The sequence below is a fragment of the Dipodomys ordii genome, unplaced genomic scaffold, assembly GCF_000151885.1.
Source record: "Dipodomys ordii isolate 6190 unplaced genomic scaffold, Dord_2.0 Scaffold32, whole genome shotgun sequence".
Lineage (NCBI taxonomy): Eukaryota > Metazoa > Chordata > Mammalia > Rodentia > Heteromyidae > Dipodomys > Dipodomys ordii.
Window position 1 is genome coordinate 13,044,560 of NW_012267248.1, and position 27,974 is coordinate 13,072,533.

The 27,974-nt window shown below is 34.1% G+C and overlaps 1 protein-coding gene across 3 annotated transcripts in view; it reads left to right on the top strand.

Annotated features, from left to right (window-relative positions):
* Positions 1-27,974, top strand: part of Epha7 (EPH receptor A7) — a 167,802-nt gene that overhangs the window by 52,669 nt on the left and 87,159 nt on the right. For all 3 annotated transcript variants that reach the window (XM_013016706.1, XM_013016705.1, XM_013016704.1), the window contains exons 4-5: positions 10,225-10,380; positions 12,211-12,546. In XM_013016706.1, the coding sequence (XP_012872160.1) occupies positions 10,225-10,380; positions 12,211-12,546 (492 nt within the window). The remainder of the gene's footprint in view (positions 1-10,224; positions 10,381-12,210; positions 12,547-27,974) is intronic.

Here is a 27,974-nt window from a genome sequence, read left to right on the forward strand (position 1 = left end):
CTCTCTCTCTCTCTCTCTCTCTCTCTCTGTCAGTTGTGGGGCTTGAACTCTGGGCCTGGGCACTGTCCCTCAGCTCTTCAGCTCAAGCTCAAGGAGAGCACTCTACCACTTGTGCCATAGTATCACTTCGGTTTTCTGGTGGTTTATTGGAGATAAGTGTCTCATGGACTTCATGGACTTTCCTTGCAGGGCTGGCTTTGAACGGTGATCCTCAGATTTTAGATGACAGGGGCATAAATACTATAGTAAATTGTGTCTCAGATCTGAAATCTTCCTAATGTGACACTGTTTAAGGTACCTCCTTACTTCAAGCTCTTTTTCATAATAGTTTTGTTCTAGATCACACACACACATGCGCACACACACACAAACACACACACACACACACACACATGGCATGCTCCCAGAGTTGACCTATGAGGACAGTAGTCAGTGAGATACATCTGGGTTTGCAGATTCATTTGAATCTTCCTTTTTAGAAGATATGTTTTTTTTTTTTTTCCTTAAAGGAAGTTAGAGGATTTTAGAAAACCCATTTTTGTATTCTTACCTACAGGAGCCAAAATAAACGTGCATATCTTGCAGCATTTTTCCATACAAGGTTTAGCAGTGGTACCTGAGACCTAGTGATAAATCACCAGGCAGAAAAGCCCTGATAGGCAACCATGGGCACTGTAGGGCTATGATGCTGATTCAGGTCAGCCCTGCTGAGACACCAGTTAAAGTCTGAATGTACTGTAGATTGTGTGTGTGTGTGTGTGTGTGTGTGTGTGTGTGTGTGTGTGTGTGTGTGTGTGTGTGTGTGTTTAGGTACCCATCTGGTTTGAGCTAGGAGATGGCATAAAAGATCAAAGATAGCATTTCAGGTAATGATTTAACTTGGGTAGTCAGATTGCCATGGTTTTATTTGAATGATCTTTTTCAGACAGAAATGTTTAAGAAAATGACTTGCTCATAATACCTAGGAGGTAGTAATAAGACATCAATAATTAAAATCCAGTATGACAATACTTAATAATTTATTAGGTTGTATAGTGGATTTTTCATAGGTCTGTTTATGTTTATTTGCAATCCACATATCTTTTTTGGGTTATTATCTTACTTCTTTATCATAGTCTTCTAAGTATAAAATAGAATAAGAGGACAAAAGTGATCTAGAATATTCTTGCTTCACTTTTTCTTTTATATTTCCTTGTCTTTTGTTGATGACCACAAAATTACTATAATATTCATAAAATAGCATTTAATTTTCCACCCCAGCAAAAATCTTAGACTATTTCAAACTAATGATTCAATTAAAATGAAAATTAAAATATTTACAGACTGCCTTGTTTTAACCCATTTTGCATTATAAAACTTAAAATCACTCTTTTTAAAGATACTTGTATGTATGCTTCATTTCTATCACATAGTGTCCATAATATTTTAATATAAATAATAAAATGAAATAAAAAACCCTTCATACACATATAGGTGAGTCTCCTTAGTGAATGTCCTCTATAGCTTAAAAAATGTCCAAAGTGTTTTCAGGTACGTGGGTATCTGTTTTTACAGCCTTCACATTCTGCATAATTTCTTTGCTAAATTCTTGCAACTTAGCTGCAGTGTAACGTACATGAAGCTTCACAAACTGTAATGTGTGCATTACATCATGTTGTCTTTATCCTCCCTGCCCACTGCTCATTCTCAATGTGAAAAATCACACTATGTCAGGGATGGGAGGTCTGGGTTTCAGGCAGACTCTGGTAATTATTCCCACTGAGGCATGGTCAATAGGATTAAAATACAGATTCTGGATCTGTCCATCCCAGATGAGGTCAGCACTCTGAGCAGTGGGAGTATGATTCCTGCAAGCTGTGCTTTCCCCTTGGCGGTGTAAGACCAGAGATATTAACATGACACAAATATTTGAAAGCTCCTATGGAAACAGACCGGCTTTGCAGGCATTAAGTACAATGTCCATCTGCAATAAATAAAATAACAGCACTCATTACAATCCCCAACTATGTATGGGTATAGATTCTACAACAATCTGAAAGCCCAGAAAGTTTCAATTACAGAACAATCCACTTATAGTTCATAATTAATAAACTCTTTTCAGCTGTGTAACTGTGGCCGGAAACATCTGCAAAGCCTCATATTTTACACACCGACACGCATAATTCCTTCAGAAAAAAAATTTGTGTGCTTAAAATCACAGGTCTGGCAATGGAGTAGGACCTAAAGAAGCTGAGGCTAGTTGCACATGGTCAGGTCCTGGGACAGGTCGGGCAAGCATGATGTGGTGAAGGAAACAATCCCTTCTCTGGTAAAGCACCATCAGTAAACAATATACATGTTTAAGTTCTAGTCATAAATTTAACCAAAACCAACTATTTTTACATAATGTGTCAGAAATTCCTCTTTGCTTTAAGATTGAGATTGATGAAGCCCTGTTCCTTTTCATTCCTTTTTTTTTCCTTCTTTTTTTCCTTCAAGTCTTGAAGCTTGAATTTAGTTAGGGTCTGGGCCCTATCCTCAAGCTTTTTTGCTCAAGGCTAGCACTCTATTATTTAAGCCACAGTTCCACTTCTGTTTTCTTGGTCCTTTACTGGAGATAAGAGTTGCCCCCCAGACTCTTCGGCCTATGCTGGTTTCTAACTATGATACTCAGATCTCAAACTCCTGAATAGCTAAGAGGTTGGATGTGAGCCACTAATGCCTAGCTGAAGCTCTATTTCTTTACATGGTAAAATTACTCCTCTCATATAAGGTAATTGTTCTTTTGAAACTAAAACTACACACAAAACTAATATATTTAAATATATATATATATATGTGTGTAGCATATTTCCTAGCTTTTAAAAAACATAAGAAATTTCCTACAGCTAAATGCAAGTTCATAAAATAGTCATATATAGACAGTACATGTTAGAAAAATGAGTTAATATATGAGATTAGCTATTTTCTTATTTTTTCCAACTTGAATCTTCAGATCTGAAGTCACACTATTAATGGACTTGTTTTTTTTTAAATAACATCTCTATATTAAAATTAACTCACACACCACACAGTTCACACACTTCAGTATACAATTAAATGGCTTCTAGTATAGTAAGAGAATCAGCTGTACAAATCAATTTTAAAGCATGGACTATAGCAAACAAATTAACCCCTGTGCCCACTAAGGGCCAAGTACCACTTCTTACTGTGCTCTATCCTCTGACATCCACTTATCTGTCTATTCAGATTGACCTATTTTGGCTATTTCATTTAAATATAATTATACAATAGGTAATGTTTTGTGTTTTTTCCTTTGTGCATGTTAGTCAATAATTCTACCACATATCATTTGTGTTTTTGAGACAGTCTTGCTACTTCTTCCTAAGCTGGCCTTGAATTCATTAGATGTTAGCCTCTAATGCTAAAAAGCTGACTAAATTCTTTCCTGTAGCATTTTATCAAGATTCATCTCTATTGTCCAATGTGTCTGTAAATAACTCTTTTGATTTGTGTGTAATATTTCCTTACATTTATTAATTCATTAGTGGATGCATATTTGGGTTGTTTCTCCTTGTTGAATATTAGGAATGGTTCTATTCTCAATATCTATGTATAAATTTTTGTGTGGAAGTATGGTTTTGCTCTTTTAAGTAAATATTTGAGGGTAGAGGTTTTTGTTTTGTTTTATTTTTGGTCCATTTTAGAAATTGAAAATCTCTCTCAAAGAGTCTATGCATTTTTATTGCTACCAGCAGTGAAGGGTTTTTTTTCTAATTCTTCTTTATTATCGTCTCTAAAATTTGTTATCCTTTATATTGTAGCATTTCTACAGATTTTGTCGTGTCTCATTGTGGCTTTCATTTAAAAAAATTAATACGTATTTTATTGTACAGAGGGATTACAGTTACATGAGTAAGGTAATGACTGCATTTTTTTATGGAGCATTTTTGCCTCCTCCTTTGTTTTTCCCCTACCATCTCTCCCTTCCCCACCTCCCCAACTATTCTCTCCCCAAAGTTGTAAAGTTCGTTTTCAACATTGTGACTTTTCAACATAGTGTCTTTGTTACAATGGGTCAACCTGTATCCTTATTTCAGCATTTTTGTTATTTCCCTTCCCCTCTCCAAATTAGAAAAATGTATATACAAGATGCAGGGCACTGTACTCAAATACAGGGGTTATACCATGGGGGAAGAGCATGCAAAAGAAACAAAAAACATCACATGATATTTTTTAAGTACATTAAAAACATCAGCAAGAAAGATAAAACTTCTTGTGTCCCTTTCTTGGGATTCATTTCGGTAAGCATCATCTTATATGTAGCTTTTGATCTTTTCTGCTTGTCCTAGACACATACAAGTTACTGCAAATAAGGGAAACCATGGGGCAAACATTTCTTTGGGCATGGCTTACTTCACTTAATATGATTTTTTTCAAGTCTTTCCATTTCCTAACAAATGGGGTGATGTCATTCTGATGGAGGCATAGAATTCCATTGTATAAATATACCACATTTTCTTGATCCATTCATCTACTGAAGGACATCTGGGTTGGTTCCCCAAAGAAATAATTGCCTGATTAATAAGTGGGCTGAAGATTTAAAGAGAAACTTCTCTGAAAAGAAAATAAGAATAGCCAATAGACACATGATGAAATGCTCAACTTCTTTAGCCATAAAATGAGTGCAAATCAAAACAACAATGAGATTCCACTTCATCCCAGTTAGAATGTCTATAATCAAGAAATCTAGTAACAACAGATGTTGGAGGGGATGTATCCAAAAGGGAATCCTACTGCTTTGTCGTTGGGAGTGTAAACTTGTCCAACCACTCTGGAAAGCAGTATGTAGGTTCCTCAAAAGAGGTCATAGAACTCCCCTATGATCCAGCAATCCCACTTTTGGCATTTACCCAAATGATCATAAACAAGGCCATACTAATGCTACCAGCACAACTAAGTTTATCACAGCATTATTCACCGTAGCTAAGATTCTTTCAATTTTCTAATAGCTATATATAGTGTATCTTTTTTTTTATAAGTGTCCTGGCCATTTTTATAACTGCGGTGAAGAAACCTTTGATCAGATACCTTAGTTTTGTTTGCTTTAATTAATGTATTATTTTAGAGGCTACTATTTTGCTTAAAATTCAGATTTATTAAATTTCTGGATAATATTTCATTTTAGTTTAGGATTTTATACTGGATGTGTTTTATTCATTCTTTACAGATATAATATTTTTAAGAAAATATCTAAGACCTACAGGATTTTAGTACTGATCAAATAGAAAAATTAGAAATAAACATGTCCAGAGTCTAATGGTAATGCTATGATTTTGGCTGAGTCAAAGCATCAGAATAGATGAACAGTTAAAGAAAATATGGCATATTCTCATAATAGACTATTGTCCTTGAAATTATATCATTGACATGAAAATGGATGGAGATAGAGGTAATCATAGGAAGGCACACTCAGAAATGCAAAAAGTCACATGTTTTCTCTCATTTGGAATCTAGATATTAAAAAGTATATGCCTATGAAAAGGAGATTATTTGGAAGAGGAAGGGAACCAGCAGGAGGAGAAAGGGAAGAACAGAGAAAGAAATGAGTAATGAATAGGACTCAATTAATATATGAATGCATGTATGAAAGCATCAGAATGAAACCCATTATACTGTATAATAATTACACACCAATAAAAATGAAAGAATGCAAAACTTTAATATCAACTGTCTCATATTTAAATACCTTTATGTTTAAAATTTTTGTACACTCTTATTTTTAAGCAATTAATATATGAATAAGCCTTTTCTTTTCCTTGTTATGGAATGCAATCTCAAATTTATTCGAGTTAAGTTTTGCTATATGGGGCAATATATTATTATTTTCAAATAGTTAAATTTAAACCAATAGAGTCTCATAAGTTTTATGACAATAAATAGGAAAGATATAATACTGTAATATGGTTTTAGCAGATATTACTGTTTTGTGTACAGAAATCTCATGCATTTTCTAGGATATATTTTTTCTTTTTCATTTTCTTAATAATTTTTAGTCTAAAGTCTAGAACTCACTTAGCATATGAAATCTTACATGATTACAATTCATGGCTCTAGGATAATGAACTTGTTGTTTTATTCATTAAGGCCCCAAAGACTCAAAGATAAGTCTAAAGAATCAATCTCCATCTTGCTTAATAATGGAAAAACACTGTTATTAAGGGTAGAGATTACTTTTACATAAACAATTATGTATTTTAAGACAAGTTTAATATCTATCTGTAGTCTTTATCCATTTATCATTTAGTTAAAATAAATCAGAGAGCAGGATGTTAAAATGGTATATTTCTAATTTATATTTTAAAATTTTTATATAGTGTACATACTATATCAATTAAAGTTTTCATTGTGTTCAGGTACAATAGTGATAATTGAGAAATAAAGCACAGAAAGAATTTTGTAAAGTTGTTGCACAGTTTCTAAACACTTTTTTTAAGATCTAATAAGCGTAAAAGGAATTTACCTTTGAACTATTTATATCTAAAAATTTTTACCTAGTACTGTCTGGAAAATCAGCTACATTTATGCTGAAAAGAACCTACCCGTATTTCTATGTTGGCTTTTATGGAGTGGTTGAAGACCACTGTGTATATGCCTGTGTGCATGCCTCACAGATATACCATTTCACCCTAATTTATCTCACTGAGCATCTGGCTCTTGCAATTTCATACATCCTATCACAGTTTCTAATTTTAAGTGCATTGGTTACTTCCTGCCCAAGATTAGGCTGTTGTTTCTACACATCCTAGGCTATATACTCTTAATACCCTTGCTCTGAAGGTTTTATACTTAATTTTATTTTTAATTTTAATTTTAACTTAATTTTAATAACTCTAAATTGATGTCTTCTGTAGAAGTTAAGTGAAAACTGGCTTGTTATAACTTATAATTTTCAATATTAACTCAATTATGACAGAATATCACTTCAAAGTAAAAAGTGTAAGAATTTTCCGGTACTGAATCTATTTAATTGATAGCTGTACATGGATTCCAGCATTCTGCACATATGACTCATGCCATCATCCATAGTGAAATCAAGGAGGACTACTTCATATCTCTTCTTAAGGAAGTGCCGGGATATCATTTCATAGTTTCTTAAACAGCTGTAAATTAGTAGCAATGTATAAGAAAATAAAGCTCCATCAAAATTACTGTTAGGGTCACTAAAGCTCATGAGACTATTAAAGAAGCAGCAAATGAGACTCCAACTTTGGGAAACAGCATACGGTCATGTGTCACAGGCTCTGTGTCCTATATCCACTTTTAAACCAGACGAGAAGAATTATTTGAAGAATCCAGGTTACTTTTGCTTCAAATCTGTTTTCCCATCTGTTAAAAGGAAAATAGAATTTAGTGTACTTTGGAACTTGAGCAATAAAAATGTTAAATTTCTAAACATTGGGTATTATAGATATATTGCAGAAATAATGTTAAGTTGAACAACAAATACACTTTTTAATTCCTGATGAAAATGAGGCTGCAGACTTACTGACTTTTATTGAAAATGGGCAAAGGAAGTTTGGAGGATTGTTAGTGCACTATAGTTGTCTGCCTATTCATTGTGGAACCTGATGTAATACATGTCAAATCATTTGCCTCATATCCCTATCCTCTAAAAAATTTCCCCTGTAAAATGTAAGTACACATATAATATAGGATATATAACATGTATTAAATGTATGATATATATTATTTGATGTATATGATGTATATATACTATTTATTCTACATAATATGTACTTATATACATCTGTATTTATATTTATGGCTGGTCAGTATAGTTTCCCTTCTACCTCTTCCTCTCCCTCTCCCATTTCCTTTCATTTTTCCCTCTCCCTTTCCTTCTCCTTATTCCTTTTTCTAATCATTATTTATTTTGAACACTTCCAAGACTTCATGAATCAGATAGAAAAGCATTTTCTTCTATTTGCTTTTTTGAATGGCACAGTGGAGATTTAAAGAGTAGATTGTCGGGCTGGGAAGGTGGCTCAGTGGTAGAGTGCTTGCCTTGCATGCCAAAGGCCCTGGGTTCGATTCCTCAGCACCACATAAGCAAAAAGAAAAAACCGGAAGTGGTACCTTGGCTCAAGTGGTAGAGCGCTAGCCTTGAGCTAAAGAGCTGAGGGACAGTGCCCAGGACCAGAGTTCAGGCCCACGACCGGACCAAAAAAAAAAAAAAAGAGTAGATTGTCATCCTCACGAATCTAAACTAAATCTATGACTCTACCCAGTTACAATCTTTAGTATGGGAAAATCAGATACAGAGGTGTTATATTGTTTATTATTTTGTTATTAAATTCATTGTTTGTGCTTTAGAATTGAAATAATTGCTATGAAGATGCAAAAAGCTTTTTTGGGTTATAGGTATACTGTGAAGCCTAGGAAGTGCAGCCCAGCAGCCCCATTATGAGCATAGTGTTTACAGGGAAATTGTTATGCTTCTGTAGATCTTTTATGAATGATGCATCTTTAAATTGAATTTTAAGTCTGTATGAAATATCTATCTTGTTCAAGGAAGCAGACTTATTTTTGTGAAACCCAACTGTTGATCTATTAGAATGATTTTTTAAGTACTTATTAGCATGTGAACAAAAGGGTATTTCTGCTTTAATTCCCTGTGGTACAAATAACAAATTAAGGTCTAAATGAATTTCTTGTTAAGTATTCACTAAACTTTCCTTGTAGATATGATTTAGGTGATTATTTAAAATAAAACTTGAAGTGCACAAATACAGAGGATGTATTGAATATATTCAATGAATTGAAATAATGAAAATATTTAACATTCTAATTTTAATTGATGATAAGTATAAATCTCTCAAATATCTAGGAATATTAACTGGTGCATGGTTTCCTAAGTCCATGACAGAATCTAAGTGAATAAGACCAACTTGGTTGAGAGGTAGAAGACACGTGTTTTCCTCCCTACATGTCTGATAGCAGTTGCTTCATCAGTGTGACAGAGGCCTTAACCTCTCCGCTCCAGAGAACCAGAGAGATATTCTATTAGTGGTTCTATAAGCCTTTCTCCTTGTTTTGGGTGATAAAGTCAGCTCTTTCTTAGGATTTCCTTATGTTAGTAACCAAAAATGTCCATATAATAGAATGAAATTGTGTTATTACTTATGGGCTGAAATTGTGTTTCTGAGTTCCTAAAATTTTGACATAGGTATTCCTGACATAAGAAGATAAAGTTTTTGCATATTACTATTAATAATATGATAATTAAAATTTTATTGATATTTCAATAACACAGCCAAATTAACCCTTAATTCCTAGTTTCTTTATCATAAGAAGATGATATGGAATGGGCTAGAGACCTAGAGACCACTTAATTTTTTTGAATTCAAAGCTTAATTATGTTTTTTATTCTGCAGAAACAAAATTAAGATTTTTGTCCTAACTAAATTCTGATACTGTTCAGTTTTGGATTCTTAACTTTGGATCAAAACCAGCTTCTATTAGCTCTGTTTTATATTTCTGCTATTGTTTATTATTATTTTTATGTGTTTTGGTGTGAGTAGAGGCTTAAATTTAGCACCTCTTGCTTTTGTTTGCCTTTTTAACTCAAGGCTGGAGCTCTACCATTTGAGCCACACCTCCAAACTTCTGGTTTTTGCTCAATACTTGGAGTTAAAGGGATAAGTCAAATAGTGCAATTCCTTAGAAAGGCCAAGTCAAAGTTCATCAAAATAAAACACCAAAATTAAGAAGAGTGAGGAAATGGGTGGGTAGGGAAGGTTGGATGAGGATGTTGAAAGGGGTGATATTGATTAAGATAGATTGTATTCATATACTACTTTGTTAAATGTCAACTCTTTTGTAGAACTATTTAATGATGATTAAAAAACAATCATGAAAAAAAAAAGTCTTCCTGACTTTCTTACCTGGGCTAGCTGTGAATTGTAACTATTGGATCACATTCTCCAGAGCAGCTGTGATTACAGGCAGGAGCTACCAGTGCACAACTCATTACTTTGTTGTAAAAATGTATTTACATTGTTACTACTTTACACTAAAATAAATACTTCATCGGGAAAAGCTTTTCATCTGAACAACTCCTTTGTTCTTTTGTCTTGTTTTAACCAAGCAAATTTAGTATTTTATTCTTTAGTAATTTCCTCTACAATTTTAATTGGTTTATATATTCTCATCTTCCTATCTGTATTTTCTTTGCATACCTAGCCTGTGGCCGTGGCTTCTACAAATCTTCCTCACAAGATCTTCAGTGCTCACGTTGTCCGACACATAGTTTTTCTGATCGAGAAGGCTCCTCAAGATGTGAATGTGAAGATGGGTATTACAGAGCTCCATCTGACCCACCATATGTCGCCTGCACAAGTAAGTTCACAAGAAGAAACTTACAAAAGCCCTCAGATCCCTTTTACTCATCTGTACCTATGTGGCACTCCTGAGACATGGACTGAATTTATGAATATACAGTCTTGGTTACTCTGCACTTACTCTTAAATATTTGAAACATTTCCAAGAAAGATAAGGTTGAGAATAATATATGTGTATCTTTTCTCATTTTCTGGGAAATTTTAATGTCTCTACAATTAACAGGCATTTAAATAACATTTTTCACATGCATTTTTATAGATACTATAAAATTAAAAGTTATTAAAATCCTGCTTGGCACTGATGGCTCACAGATGTAATTCTAGCTACTCAAGTGGTTGAGATCTGATCTGAAGGGCTTGAAGTCAGGGCCTGGGTGCTGGCCCTTAGCAATTTTTGCTCAAGGATAGTACTGTACCACTTCCAGTTTTCTGGTGCTGAATTAGAGAAAAGTTTATGGACTTTCCTGCCCTCCTGGCTTCGAACCACGTTCCTTAGATCTCAGCCTCCTGAATAGCTAGGATTACAGGTGTGAGCCACCTCATATTCTTCTTTCAAATTAACCACAATAAAACCAGAAGTGGAGCTGTCTTAAGTGGTATAGCTCCTGCCTTCATTAGAAGAAGCTTAAAAGTACCCTGGCCCTGAGTTCAAGCCTTGGTAATGGCACACACACACACACACACACACACACACACACACACACACACACACACACACATTGCAGTTCAAAAAGAATATGAAAAATGGTCTGGGAAGGTGGCTCAGTGGTAGAGTGCTTGCCTTGCAAGCATGAGGCCCTGGGTTTGATTCCTTAGCACCACATAAGCAAAAAGAAAAAAGCCGGAAGTGGTGCTGTGGCTCAAGTGGTAGAGTGCTAGCCTTGAGCTGAAGAGCTGAGGGACAGCACCCAAGCCCAGAAATCAGGCCCCACAACCGGACCCCCCCAAAAAAAAAGAATATGAAAAATGTATATACATTTTCCTATTTTGGGGAGGGGAAGGAGAATAACAAAATGTTGAAACAAGGATACAGGTTGACCATTGTAACAATGAGATGTACAAGACACTATGTTGAAAACGAACTTTACAACTTCAGGGGCAGAGGGTGGGAGGATTTGGGGAGGAAAGGGATGGTAGGGGAAAAACAAAAGAGGGGGTAACAATGCTCAATAGGAAATGTACTCATTACCTTACTCATGTAACTGTACCCCTCTGTACAGTATCTTTACAATAAAAAAATTAAAAATAATATGAAACATAAGCAAACACAGATGTTTTCAGTTTGCAAATTCCATCAGTAGAGCAAGTCTCACATTTGGTACTTCAATTAATGAAGGTTTGATCTCTCACAATACAAAGTCAGTTCTACACATCACTAAAAATCATTCTTGAGTGTGTGAATAATGAATAAATGTATCCAATGTTATATGGCTAAAAGGGAAAATATTTTTAAGGAACCACGCTACTGTTTTTATAGATATCTTAACTGTTCTTCTTTAATTGCTTGGAAGAGAACTAACTGAAGATCGTGGCAAAAGTACAAAGACAATTGTTATCCTGTTTGCATTTTGACATATTAAATGGAAAAATAAATAAAGCCTCCTGCCAAATCAATTCAAGGAGGCTTTTATACAGCTTCACTAGTAAAGGTAATGAAAGGTTTCTGTGAAAGCAAGCATTTCAGCTAGGTTTCTCTTTGGTAATTGAGCCTTCGTATCCCATATAGCTCCTTGTGTTCATTTTCTTTAGTTTGTTTGCTTGTTTTTTTTTCCCCTTTCTCTCTCTCTCCTTTCAATTTTGCTAACTTGTTTGTTTTTGCTTTCTAAAGGGCCTCCATCTGCACCACAGAACCTCATTTTCAATATCAATCAGACCACAGTGAGTTTGGAATGGAGTCCTCCTGCAGACAATGGGGGACGGAACGATGTCACCTACCGAATCCTGTGCAAGCGCTGCAGTTGGGAGCAGGGCGAGTGTGTCCCCTGTGGGAGTAACATTGGATACATGCCCCAGCAGACCGGCCTGGAGGATAACTATGTCACTGTCATGGACCTGCTCGCCCACGCCAATTACACTTTCGAAGTTGAAGCTGTAAATGGAGTTTCCGACTTAAGCCGATCCCAGAGGCTCTTCGCAGCTGTCAGTATCACCACTGGACAAGCAGGTATGTTGTGTGCTTGTCTTTCCTGAACACACCATGTGTCTGGGCCCAAGTTGGGGCTCTGGCTTACATAGCTAGCCCTGCTACAGTAAACTTGATTATCCCAGTTTATGGATTATTTCCACTTTTAGATTTTTCCTCCTTTCCCCTGAACGACTAACCATCCTCATTAAGATCTCCAGAATTCTGGTTTAATTTGTATACCAGTTTAAACTGTGATTAACCAAAGCACGCTGCTGGAAGCTCAAAAGGAAGAGAGGTGATATACTAATTAACTCGAAGCATATTAATTAACATGAAGCAAAGCATATTTTTCACATTGTTACTGTTCTGATGTGGTATTTGCTCATGATTATAAGTGATATGATAATGAAAGAGGTAGAGGTACATATTAACATATATATGTATACACATACCTATATACCTATATATATATATATATATATATATATATGACATGTGGTAAGTCTGCTTTTAAATTTGTGTGAGAGATTTTTAAGTTTATCCATAGATTTAGGGATTATCTGAATGTTAGTAAGACTGGACTTAGGCACTTGGCAGATTCCATGATTCAAAGGAAGTGAAAGTGTTAATTGTGAACTTGTAGCTCTAGTTTGTTTGGGATTTTTTAAAATCTATATTCTATATTGGCCTTTGATGAGATACCACCCTCTGTTTTTATTAGAATAAGGATTATCTAGGAAATACATATTTGGAAGTAAGTTTTAGAACCTGGAAGCTGTCAGAATCTTTAGGAAAGTCTTATTGGAAGAAATTTTAGAATTTCGAGTATTTGTCAACCATTTGAAAAGTTCTTGCAGCTGAAAGGAGATGCTATATAATTTATGCAGCCAAGTGATACATGTGATCATTAATAAAACTGACCTTTCTTTTAGAGTATTGGATTTGTGATCATCATATTACTCATAAGATCGTCAAGGACAGTAGACAGCCTTGGCTGTCTGTCTTAAAGCCATCAGTGTTATTCCTCCACATTTTTAGAGCCCAAGCCTAAGCCATTCTCCCTTTTGATGCCAATTTCCACAAAATGTTACCTATTTAAATTATATCTGTATGACGAAAACTGTACATATGGTCTCAAGCTTACCATTTTGAACAGATTAGTAGGTTCTTACACTAAAGGTTTCATTCTGACGTTTATTTAAAAGGCTATTGCAAATCAGATCTCTCATGTATGAGCAGATGTCTGAGATAAAACACAGAAACTTAAGTTTCTAGTAATTGGACAAAAGAAATAATTGAATTAACTGATACTTGGATTTTACTCATTTAGTGAATGGTTTTCGCACTATTCAATCTTTAAAAAAATCTTTTGATTTTCTTTAAGTAGTTGTATAAATGAGTTACCATTCAAGAAATTCATTCACAGATACATCGTGATTGGTATCAGCCCTTTTTGCATTCTCATTTATCCCTCCCAAGTGCCTTTGTCCCCAGATGTTCATCCATAATTAGTATTGAAATATATCATACTGAATGTAAAAAAATGGGTTTAATACATTTTAGGTTTATGATTGACACATTAGAGCTATCTTTTGGAAGTATTAACAAGAACTTTTAAATCTAGTGAGCTACAGTAAACTTGTCTTATTCTTCTAAAGATGTGTTATTTTAATTTATTTTTAAACAACATACAACTTTGCTGGAGTGGTACTACAAATACAATTTGCTAAATTGGCCACTTTGGGGATCTTTTTCTGTTTTCTAAATATCTTTTGCTCAATTTTTCAGTTTAAAACTGCATGGGCTTAATAGGTCATCGATTTTCTATATATTTTTATATTCACAGTGGTTTTATATAGCTGAAACTTTTCTGTTTAAAGCAAACTAGATTTGTTTCATATGAATGTGTGTATGTTTGCTTACATTTGGGAGAGACAATGCTAATCTAAATGTGAAGAAAATAGATTGTGATTTTTATACGGTCTCATACGATTTAACTGAATATTACAAGTCTGACTTAACCTTAATGGTTATTGCATTTATCAGAACAATAACAGTAAACTCCTTCTCTAGTCGTATATGATACAACAATTTTAACAATGAAAATAATCCTTGTGATTTATGGTGCATATACTATGTTCCTGCTTATTTTGTTGTATGCATATTGACATGAAAATGGAATGTGAAAGTTGAGACATCTAACTGTTTAGATTCATGCCGTTGCCTAGACAAATGAAAGACATAAGATCCCTCTTCACATCATAACAAATGGACAAAGTAGTAACCCAATGCTAAATATATTTCTGTTTACTTGAAAATTATAAACAGCTGAAAAATATGTATACTTATTCACAAAGTATATGATTGCTGGTGTCTGGAAAGCACCTGGAAGGAATTAGGATGAAAACTGATACTCTATGGAAGAGAATATGAACAATGAGCAAATTGCATCTCTAAGATGAAAAAAACCAAGAAGATCAAGATAGGTGTGCTAAAATTTTATTTGAGGGTATTTTGGGGATCAAACCATCAGAAACAAAAAAGGAAAGAAAGCAGGCAGAGGGAGGATTGAACTGGGATGTAATCTTGGATTTTTTCAGCCATCTTGATGGGCATCTTTATCTGTTTTGAACCCTTAGGTTGTTTTGTCTTCTGTGGGGTGGATGTAGGTTTCCCAAAGCAGGAACAAGGTGATTGTTTTTTTAGAACAGAAACCCACAAAAGGATGTATCGAACTGATGTCTGTTTCCTGGCAGCTGTCTCAGCAGCCAGGCAAATTATTTATTTTGTCCTTCATCAAGGGGAATGAGGCCACACCATAACATCCATTACACATAGTTAAATCATACAAAATAAAAGAAAATAAAATATTGAGGGCAATTTTCAGGGTGACTTTAGGAAAAGGCAATGACAGATTGGATGAACTAAGATTTGTGAGAAAGACTTATGCAGGAGGTTACTTTTGGAAATCAGATCTTTCTGACAGACAGTGTAGGGAGAATTAGATGTTTGGAAATAAAATAACATAATTGACTATAGTGGAATTTTACCTTTTGTGTGTCTTTTGACACATATTTGATATATTGCTAAAAGTAGTTCATTTTGTTTTGTTTTATTCTTAATAAATTATTCTACTTTGACTTAATTCTTGTAGGAAGATGTATAAAAACCTCACAGTTTTGGGAGATATGAAGGGGATTCAGAGAATGTACTATTATGATATGGATATGATATTTCTATAGTATAGCTTATGGAATCTCAGAAAAGATACTTTTCTTTCCATTATTACCAGCTTCGTTGTACATGAATGAATGGATAGATTATAGTTATCTTACACTATATCAATAAAATTTGGAATGAATTCATGAAGTCCTAGCAAGCTAAAATAGTTCTTATAGATTTAAAGATGAGGATTAAAGTTATGCAACTCTACAAAGGTGTTACCTAGTAAATTATGTAGAGGTGACCTAACTATTACAATCAAGCATTACCTTACAATACCTAAAATATGGTTGTATAATTTTTAGCATGGATTATTGTCTTAAAATTTTTAGTTCTTTAATGATTACCTAGGAAATCTTAGATGGATAAGAACTATGAGGTGAAATGGGCCATAGTGGGAAGTATGTTCTTTCCTGAGGATCTGTAACACATATAACTTCTTGGACACAGTATTGGGACTGTAGTATTGACAAACTGGTTAATTTTATTTTTCTTATCTTAGAATCTCTAAAGATAGTCCTTCATAATTTAATTTCAATAATTTTCTTACATTTCTCAATGTCTCAGATCTGATTTTCAGCCAAAGTAACGATTTCTTTTTAGCATTCTCTTTACTTTGATTTGTGATGTTATTCAGCATCCCAAATGAAATATAACCAGAGTCTCCTATGATGATTTCACATTAGATACAAATAAAATTATGCTAAAAAATACAGTCCCCAAAGTAATTTTCCTTTATATTTCAGAAATTGCTTCCTTCACATGAATTAATATTACTCAGCTGTGACATTTTTCTCATCAATTAAGCTAGGTTAACTTTTTTCTATGATTTAAAATGGAGCACATCAAAATAAATATGGAAAATAAATTAATTATTTTTATATTAGATAGATATATATTTCAAGGAAATACGTTGTCAAAAATGTGGTTTTTTTCCCTTTTAAAATGTTTTGCGTTTATGTAAAGTAGTATTAAATCTAGCAATCTCCATGAGGGGAAATAAGATATACTTATTTCAGTACTAGCTAAGAAAAACAAAACATACCAAAAACAAAAATGGGAGGATCATTAATGTTGTTACAGCATGCAAGCCAAAGCACACATATAACATCTGCAGGCAGAAATCAGTTGAACTTGGTTCAAGTCACACTGTTGTAGTCAGAATCACAGCATTTAGGAGTTAGAGAATGAGGGATGGGTCACTTGCAACCAAGAGATGGAGAACAGAGTGGGTAACACGATGAAACTCCAGAGAAAGCAAGAAAGCAAGAAGGAAGGAGGGAAGGAGGGAAGAGAGGAAGGAAGGAGGGAAGAGAGGAAGAAAGGGAGGGAGAAAGGAAGGAAGGAGGAAGGAAGGAGAAAAAGAAAGAAAGAAAGAAAGAAAGAGAAACAAAAGGAAGGAAGGAAGGAAGGAAAGAAGGAAGGGAGGAATAGAAGGACGAAGAGAGAGAGAAGGAAGGAGAATGGAATAGAGAAAAAAGAATGATATTCTTTTAACAATTTGTTAAAAATACAACTTTTTGTTGTTCTTCATTTCTGGAGCGTGAAAGATAGGAATTTAGACATATTAGTTTTCACTAAGAGCACAGTATTCTAGTGATCTATATACTTTACTTAACAAGCAGTGAAGTTTATTTCCGTAATATCTGAACATTTTGTGACACTATTAATTTTAAGCTAAATGCATGTACTCATTTTTCCTTGGTGGGTATCTGGAAGATTTTTTTTTAAGAGACAACAATTTAAATGAAATGTTAGCTGGGTAATGGCTCACACCTGTAATCCTAGCTACTCAGGAGGCTGAGATCTGAGGATCCAGTTCAAAGCCAGCCCACTCAGGAAAGTCCATGAGACTTTGGTTTTTTTTTGTCAGTTGTGAGGCTTGAACTCTTGGCTTGCGTGCTGTCCCTTAGCTCTACAGCTCAATGCAAGCACTCTACCACTTGAGCCACAGCACCATTTCTGGTTTTCTGGTGGTTTGATGGAGATAAGAGTCTCACAGGCTTTCCTGCCCAGCTAGCTTTGAACCACGATCCTCAGATCTCAGCCTTCTGAATAGCTAGGATTATAGATGCCCAGCTTGAGACTCTTATCTCTAATAAATTACTCAGAAAAATCTGCAAGTGGCACTGTGTTTGAATGGTTGAGCACCAAGAGCATCAGGGACAGAGTTCAGGCCCTGAGTTCAATTAATTCATTTAAAAAAACTAAATAAGACTTAACTAAATTTTAACTCAAGGGGATAGAATTTTGGTGAGACCAACACAAATGACTAGAACCTAGTGAGTGCTTACTGATAACCTACCATTTGCTCTAGAAGTATCTATACCTCTTAAGGTAGTAAGGGAAGTTTTGAAGAAAATGTTATCTTTCTATGATTAGATCCTGTAGCAAGTTTTGCTTATGCTTGTAGCATGGTTGTGTTGGGAGCTTTACGTTTTTGTGGCTTTAGCATGGAGTGGGAATTTAAAAATGTTATTCATATCTACAATTTGTCTTCATGAATAAAGGAAGTAAATTTGTATATTCAAGAACTTTGTAAGTGTCAGAAGGCCCAATAGTGATATTTAGCTTTCAACATTCAAGGCAGATGTTTTTCTAAGTTACTCAGTTTATTATTTAAAGAATTATAAAAGGTAATGCATTGATGGTAGTGGAAAACTCAGTACAAAGATAGTCATGAGTTTTTGTCTGAGTTTTCAAGCTTGAACAAGTTTCTCATATCCTTGGCAATTTTAGCCCAGCAATTTCTACATGATTAAGAAGTAAGTGCTGTTTATAAGATTTTCATGGGGAAAATATAACTTTTATTTGGGAGACTTAAATTAGTAACTCACTTAATTTAAGCCTCCTATTTAGAACATTCTGGGATCATTACCCAAGAATAGTCCATAATGATGGAATTATGTAAAGTAGTTCATATACTGTGTGTTGTGCTTAACTGAATAGTTCCTATTTTACAACTGTATATTTATTGAGTAGAGCTTGTAGTGAACTGAAGTGTTTCCACTGAAATAATATTTATAAATAATTTCAAAAAAACTCTTTAGTGTTAAAGCTGTTTGTTTAAATGGTAATAGAAAATCTGTTTTAACTAAAATGTGATTTAACAGAATATTGCCTCTTTACTTTTAGTGAGAAAGTACGAAACACAAGTTCACAACAGGAGTTGCTAGGCAAGATATTCTCAGGTATGACCTTGAGTCAATGTATATTGAATATAGATTATTTTCTTTGTGAAACCAAAGAAATTATAAATAAAAACAGCAGAGATGCTATGTAGTAAGATTGCTAAATTATTAATTCAAATTACTAAACCAGTAAAAGTTTTTCAGTTTGAATTTTTTCAAGTTGTAATTTTGGTTAACTCTTTTTCTAACCCAAACCAGTTGCTTGGTAATTCCATTGTAGCAAGCTATGATCTGCAAGTCATTAATTAGTTTGAGGAATCAAACCATCATTCACATTTCTTTGTTAATAAAACAATAAGAGACAGACACATTTTCAGAAAACTTTCATTTAAGAAGAAATCAATAATCCAAATTTCAGAGAATAAAAAGCAGTGGATGGTAATGTTATGCATTATTCATCTGAAGACAAATACCTATAAATGTAAAATGGGAATCATGATGCTGATAATAATAAAAACATGTACCCATGGATTAGAAGCACGCACATTGCCGGTAGGCCTAGTTCCTATGCTCTGCCACACTTACTCATATAGTCATACACACTGTTCCAAGTCAAATCAGCTGAGGGATATAGCAAAGCTAGAAGATCACCATCACATTGATAAGCCTTTATTTTGCTCTGTTTCAGGACCAGTGTACTGAAAACAAAGTAATGTTGATTATTTTATTCCTTGCTTTGTTGGTGATGAATTGAAGCAAATTTGATTCAGACAAGCACTCTGGTGGAATGATGCAGAGCCATCCAAAAAATCATCTGTACTAATCTCCCAATGCAGTAAATTAGAGTAACAAGGGAAAGACATTGATCCACAAGGATCATTAACAGTTTTAACCAACTGATCCAAGTAATAGGGTAAAGGAGAGAATGCTATCAAAATCTTGCTTATCAGATCTGTCCATTACAGCTGAAAAAAGAAGGTTTTTTCATTTCAGTTTCAAATATATTTTTATGAGTTTAGTTCCCTTTATGCTATTGGAAACAATAAACAAAGTTCAATTGAAGAAGACTTGGAAAAAATTACCCAAATTTTCTGCACTTCAATTGCATACAGGTCAGTCACAAAGGGAGAGATATTGCTGCTACCTGACAAAATTAATTGGAGACAAGGCAGAGTAAATGATGCATGTCCTATGACAGAGTATATGTCTGGAAAACATGTACAGACCTGTAGCTGTTTGCTATCTTTAAGGTACAGTGTCAACACAATGAGATTTGTGAGGAGCACTTAACATAGCTCCAAAGGACAGTATTCTTAATTATCCATAGCATATTGACATCAGATAATTAGTGTCCCAATTTTTAATAACATTTGGTCATTAACTTCAGCATATAGAAAGATGCAGAACATTGATGATAACATTCCTAATTACAACTATATATGATAATAAAAAACAATATACTGGCTGAGCTTTATCACTATTGGGTTAATTAACCACTGCTAATATTGTGTGTGTGTGTGTGTGTGTGTGTATGTGTGCTTGTGCTTGTTCCTGGAGGCTTGAACTCAGGGCCTTGAGCTCTACCACAGAGCCATAACTTTGTACTTAATTGATGATGAGTCTCAAGGACTTTCCTGCCTAAACTGGCCTTGAAGAGTGATCCTTAAAGCTCAGCCTTCTGAGTATGTAGGATTACAGGCATAAGATACCAGCACCCATTTCATTGCGAATAGTCTTAAAGACAATAAACTTAACTCTTGGTTGCCAGGTTGTGACATATGTTGTCTATTTTGTAGACATGGATATAGACTGTGTTAACACTGTGTACACTTTGTACACAGTGGGTGTTCACCCACTGTCAGAGACTGGCAGAACACCAAATGCACACACCGAAAACCAAAATATAATGGGTACCCAACATATTTAGGAAATCTGTCATAATAACCAATAGAAGGAACATTTTCTCAGCCTGCTAATCAAAAATTCAAATGTCACAGGAGGTTAAAAAATGAAAACAGAAGATAGTCAACTGAATTTCAAAATTTGGATCAAGGAGAAATAATTTTGAGAGAGTACTTGAAATACAAGATGTCATAATCATATTTCCTTGTTTGGAAACAGAGCCTAACACTACAGGATATGCTCAATGTTGGCTGAAATGAATTGGAATAGATTATTTTTTTATGCTGATTTCATAGAACATTCATCAAACTGGTAAGACTCTATTGCAGCAAGTGAGTCTGAATTTTGTTTGCAAAAAAATCGCTGCCTTTGTCCTTCTAATACATTTTCATAACCTTTTTATCCCCTTGTTTTGACATTGCATCCTGTTTTCTCACACGCTTGACATCATCAAGAATCCAAATTTAGCCTCACATAAATTTTATTGTTGAGAACTTCATCATCTCAGAAAGGTTGTAAACAAAAGGAAGGATGATAATTCTACAAACTATGATTTTATAACCATCTCTCCTCTAATTGTTAACTTTCCTCTTAACATTAAGTGCTATAATGGAATGGTCCATCTAATACCATGTCTAAATGTGTGTATTGTGTAGTTTGTGTGCCTCTTATTTTTATAACCATATTCTTACTGTTTTTGGTTCCTTTTCTTTTTCACAAATGTTTTAAAATATGTCATCCAGAGTGTGCTCACTTACAAGGAAAAAATGTAGAATTGAGCTGGGGCTGTAGTTAGTTCAGTCATAGAATGCTTGCTTAAGTCTAGGTTTGATGCCTTGAAAGAAATACAATAATTACCTAAAAGTTTGGAAACTCCAGTGTTACTGTTTTCACTAATAAACTTTTGCTTCCTATTTGTCTCACCTCCTTTATCTTTAAAAGAGAACGGAGATAAATTGTGCTATTTCAAAAAAACAAAAACAAGACCAAACATGTTGGCAATTAATATCATTTACAAGTCCTTTCTGGTGCACCTCCCACAGTAAATGATGCTGGTGGTGTTTGAAAAAGTATTGACCTTTTTTAGGCTGCTGTGGACTTCTTTGATGTTTCATTATTTTGTTCAACCCAGGGTTGAAATGGATGAATGGATTGTAACTATAGTCTCCTGGCAGCTGTTCTTTCAGACCACTTTTTGGACAAGCTTCAGCTAATCTGACAAATCAAGCACAGTTTACTTTGTAGTTTGGTTGGGATTAAGCAACTAACTGGAACTAAGGGAGAATGTCTCTGATAAAGCAGGCACTGGGTGTTTGCTTTCCTTATTTCCAATTTTAATTCATAACCTTTAGAAATGGAGAAGTATGTGCAGAAAATTCCTCAAGGGAAGTACATTTGTATATTGACTTACAGTTCTTAAAACACAAAGCCTTTGGTCAGATTTACATATCCTAAATCTCTATTGTGTGTTTGCCTGTGAATGGCTTTCTGCAGGAGTTTTGAAATGGAAAGAACAAAATCAAATTTATTTTTATTTAAGAGAGCTATAGAAACATGTCTTTATCATTAGAATTTGTTTAATTAGCCCTTTACTTTCTGAGGATCATTATGCACGAGTGTTTTTTATTGCTTTATCTGTGTGAACATCAAAATAGTTTTTAATGCTAGTTTGAAATAGATGAATAGTTGAGAATATTTGGATTCTAATTTTGTCTATTTTAGTTTTACTTAAAAAGTGTAAAGTTTTGGAAAAATGTTCAATTATTTGAATATTTATAATATTTGCTATTTATAATAGCAACTCATTTTTATATATTTATTTTGCTTTCCAAAGACCAAAATCTCAAAATATTCAAACTTCTTTCAAATTTCTTATTAAATGATTTTTTTTCCTCTGGCAATAGTTGCCTTTTGTGTAAATTCCTTAAACCATGTGTTGATGGGTTAGTTGATCAAAATGAAGTTTGTGCTTGCAAGTAAAAAACTTCTGTATTCTTTATTGCGGTCTATAAAAGCAAAATGTATTCACTAGTTAACAGGGACAAATAAGTGCCATGCAGTGCCATATTTTTCAGTAACTATCATTTAATTGAACATTTTGTTTTATCTATCCGCTGTTAGGTGTGTCATAAAAATATCTATGAGAACTCAACATAGAAAATAGATTTAGTGTCCCTCTGTGTAGTTAAAATTACTCTGCTATAAAACGTTGTTTTTTTAAATCATTCTTAGATTATAAATAAATGTATTGACAGTAAGGAATTAAGGGCACATCCAGGAAGACTTTATTGTAAAATACTTCGTGTGCCATTTGATTTATCTAATTTATAACCCAGTTTGATTACCACAGCATGCCTTTCATCTTCATGAATTGCACCCTGGGGACTAGTCAACTTATTAATTCATCACTTGCCTTCTTTTATGGTTGCAGTCCCCATTATACTACAAGCAAGGAGTGATACTCGTTCTGAAAGCTGCCAGCCAACTGGTTCCAGTCTAGCTGACCTTTTGTTTGTAACCATGATCCTAATGGTTTTTCTATTGGCTTCTGTTTCCAATAGGTTGTGTTACAATCTATCTTTTTGTCTTAGAGTAACTTGATGGGGATAGGATCACCAGAGAGAATTCCACACCTGCAATTACAGAGTTTTAAAAAGAGGAAAAGACCTGCTTCAAGTTAACCTGTAGGCTTTTAAAAAATGCCTTTTGATTTATCTGTCACTTGATCCATCAGCAATGAATAATTTTCATGGAAGGTGCACTTTAATTACATTCCCATTTGACTTGCATTATCAACCCCTATCTAGGTAATTAATCTCACCAAGTATCCAATTTCGGCCTTTATTGCTGGCAGGCAGACCTCTTGAATTATGTGTGCTTGAATGGGTCTTGGGTCTTTTTCACCAAGCAGACCCTGAAAGGGATCTCAGGCCATCTAAATCAGACACTTGTGTCTTTAGAATTTTTCTCTTAGATACTGTGAATGAGTTATATTTAGCATCACAAGTATATCTTTATAATCAATGCAATTTATAGATTATTGAAATCATGAAAATAATAATAAAAGTAGGACTCCTTTCACATCTTGATGTAGATAATTTGCATGCCATTTTATGTGGGGGTAGATGTATGATAAGTTATTAAATGTAGCTAATTTCTATATCATTCTGAGATTTAATTTTGCTATAATTACCATCTAAACTTCAGTATAGAATTATAGTTCAGGAGTTAAAGTTTGCAGGAATTAATGTGAACATTTTGATTGAAGATAGATCAATTTTAGAAGCATTTAAAATTTTACTTTATTCATCCATGTAGTCTGTTCTCAACAACTTTCCATGTTCTGAATTTTACTTTTACTTTATCTTTGGGTCTTGACAATTTTTATTCCTTAATTTTTTATGCTAGTTAATACCAAAGATCCAGAAAGTTACCAATTTAGTTTGAATACACAACTATAACAATTTTAAAATAAAAACTGCTTTTTTGTCATAGCTTTATTTTGTAATCTGTTATAAAAATGCATTGACCTTATGGAAATTATGCCTGAACTATACACAGTGTTTTAATTCTCTGATGACATTTCAGGAAACATTGAGAATTCCTTGAAAATCACATTAGAAAGTAAAATAGTTTGGCTGTCAGTTCAGTTTGAAAATGGGCTAAATATCTAATGTTATTTTAAGGGATTGATTGTTTTGATTTACAGAAGAGAAAGCAGTCAGATCATTGATAGCCTAAATAAGTTAAAATGCTTACACAGTAAAGTCTCCTGAAAAGTGTGGACTGATGATGATTGAAAAAAAGATTGAATACTTTCTAGTATCACTTCTCTGGCCCTGACTTTTTCTATAACTTTATACTCGTATATTCACAAGGGTAGATTAGTACTCCATTCAGACATGTCTCAACATCAACACAAATCCACACCATTGAATTCTAAATTTATCTTTCTTGAAATAGCTTTTTAATATACTAATATGTGCCTTAAATGGAGTCCAATTTTTCTGTGTGCATGTGCATGAGTGTACGCGGTGAGGGGTGGGAGGCTTAATTGGTGATAAGAGTCTCCAGAACTATCCTGTGTGGCCTGGCTTCCAACCTTGCTCCTCAGATTTCAGCTTCCTGAGTAGCTAGGATTACAAGCATGAACCATCAGTTACTAGCTTGACTCGATTTTTTTAATCTAAAAATGATTTATTTTAATGTAATTTATAACTATTAATTCCTAAAACATTTATCTTTACTTAATAAAACTCATTTGAGTTTTGTTAAATAATTCATTTCATTATCCAGGTATTAGTTTTTCTTGTAATTTTAAAAGTAACACCATCCCCCCCCCCCCCCCCAACTATAGCAACAGACTTCCTAGGCAGTGCCTGGCTAGCTTCCCCCCCCCCCCCCCCCCCCCCCCGCCTTTTGATGCTGGTTTTGGGGCTTGAGGGGCTGGGTCTGTCTCTGAGGGTTTTTTGCTCAACATTAACATTGTATCAGTAGGGCTACAGCTCTGCTTCTGGCTTTGTGTGTGTGTGTGTGTGTGTGTGTGTGTGTGTGTGTGTGCATAGTTGGAGATAAGAGTCTCATGGACTTTCCTGCTTAGGCTGGCTTCAAAGTGCAATCCTCAGATCTTAGCCTCTTGAATAGCTAGGATTATAGGCATGAGCCACCAGTACTTTTTCACTGTATCTTTTTTGAAACAATAGAGAAGACTAACAACTCTAAATAATTATTTAATGGGGACAAATAATTTAATTCAGTTTAGTATTTTTGTTGTCTATTCTTATAATAATTGTTTACAGAATACAATAGTTAAAGTTAGAATTGACTTTGCCCAGAAAGATTCATTATTGGATATTTTACCATTGAGAATTTATCAGTAAAGTATGTGTGTGCACATTCATACACACGCACACACACACACATAAACACACACACATCTATATAACTTAAAGTAGGGAATAATCTTGAGTTAATAGGACATATTTTAAAGTGTTTCCTTAAAAGTAAATGATAAATATTCACTTTCCCAAACAGACATCTATACCAAATAAAGCCTTTATTGCTTATGTCTTTATTCCCTGTTTAAATTTTTGAATCACAAGACAATTTTTTTGCTTGTTTTTTGTTCCCTAGAACACCATTTTGAATCGAGACAAATCACTCATAATTACCCTCCTATTTTGCCATATCTGAATTAAAGATGAAATAAGACATATATCACGCAGTTAATCATCAGAGTCTGGTTTAGAATTTTGGAATGACTCGATGGGCAGAAGTATTATTTCTGAAGTATTATTTTTTTCTTCAGGTACTCCTTAAACAGATACTTTCTAGCCTATTTACATGTCCTACACTGTATCCCCTCATTTGCTGACTCAATGAATATATTGAGTTACACATGTTATGTTCCTATAGCAAAATGGAAAGGTTTTATGTAATGATGCATCTATAAAAAGATATGCCTTAAAAACAAATCAGCCAGATGCATATGGCTTACGCCTGTAATCTTAGCTATGCAGGAGGCTGAGATCTGAGACTCGTGGTTCAAAGCCAGCCGGAGTAGGAAAAGTCTCTGAGACTTTCTGGTGGTTAATCTCCAAGTGACCACCAGAAAACTGGAAGTGGATCTATGGATCAAGTGATAGTTAGCACCTACCTTGAACTGAAGAATGAGGGACAGCACACAGGGCCCCCTCCAAAAAAAATCAGACAAATTGGTTCCTGAACATAGAATCATGCTATGGTTTTTCAGGCTAAAGTTACATTTTGATCTTATACAAATAATCCAATCGATACTTCTTAATCTCAATTTACATTATCCACTCACATGGTGGATTATGTGGTTGTGTCTGGCAAAATGAAAACTAATTGATAGTGGATTGTTTTTGATAAATATAATGAAACTTTGAACAGTTATATATATTGAATTGTGAAAAAATACAAGCTTAGAAAAAGTAGCTAAAACTGCTAATCATTATATATGGTTAATATTGGCTTCACTGACACAATATGGAGCTATCTCAATAAGCAACACTATAACTGATAACATTATTGAATATACTTTAAACAAATAATTTTGACATTTCTAAAAGTCATTTGCTGGACAAAACAATGAAAGCTCAGATAATCCCAAGAATTAATACGATGATATTTATTGCACATAACTCCTTGCTAAAAAGTGTAGTTTGAATTCTTAAAGACACTGTCCCTGAATACATTAAACATCTATTTTTATTGCCAAGTATTATAATGTATTTTTTTAAAACAATGATGTTAGGTATTCATGTTATATTTTATTCCTATGTCAACTGCAAATTAGGTTGTGTGATAAGTTATTGGTTCCTTATGGTACTATATGTACATGTACATATATTTTATTATTTATATAAGAAATGTTTTTTTTGGGGGGGGTCCGGTTGTGAGGCCTGAACTCTGGACCTGGGTGCTGTCCCTCAGCTCTTCAGCTCAAGGTTAGCACTCTCTCCCACTAGAGCCACAGCACCACTTCTGGCTTTTTTCTTTTTGCTTATGTGGTGCTGAGGAATCGAACCTAGGGCCTCATGCATGCAAGGCACGCGCTCTACCACTGAGCCACCTTCCCAGCCCCTAAAATTTATTTCTCTAGAAAAACATAATAAATAGCATAATATATATAATTTTATTTGACTCTCCATCAGAATTCAAAGCCTCTTCTACTATTTCTATGCAGAATATTTATTGCAAGTTGAAAGATAGAGGATGTAAAGTCTAGAGATATTGATTTTTGGGGGTAGCATTGAAAAGATTGTAATAATCAACTATCTACAGTTATTTAGCATTGTCAGAGATGTTCTGTATTACTACCCAGTCACAAGATTAAAAATGGTACGATTACTATTGAATATTTGGACAGTGAGGACTGTTTGGGAATTTTAAGTATTTGTAACATTTAAAAAGTAAAACATATAAATTTAAAATCCTTATAGAAACATGATGTTCTGGAGCACCAATGGAAAGGGGAAACAAAGAGGAGGCCACAATGCTTGAAAAGAAATGTACTCATTATCTTGCCCATGTAATTGTAACTCCTCTGTAGGGTATTCTCACAATAAATAAATAAATAAATTCAGCAAGAATAAAATAAAATAAATAGAATTTGTGTGATTTAGATGTAATACAGTATTTTGAGAAAAATATTTTGTATGAACTACATACCTAAATTTATTCTATCAT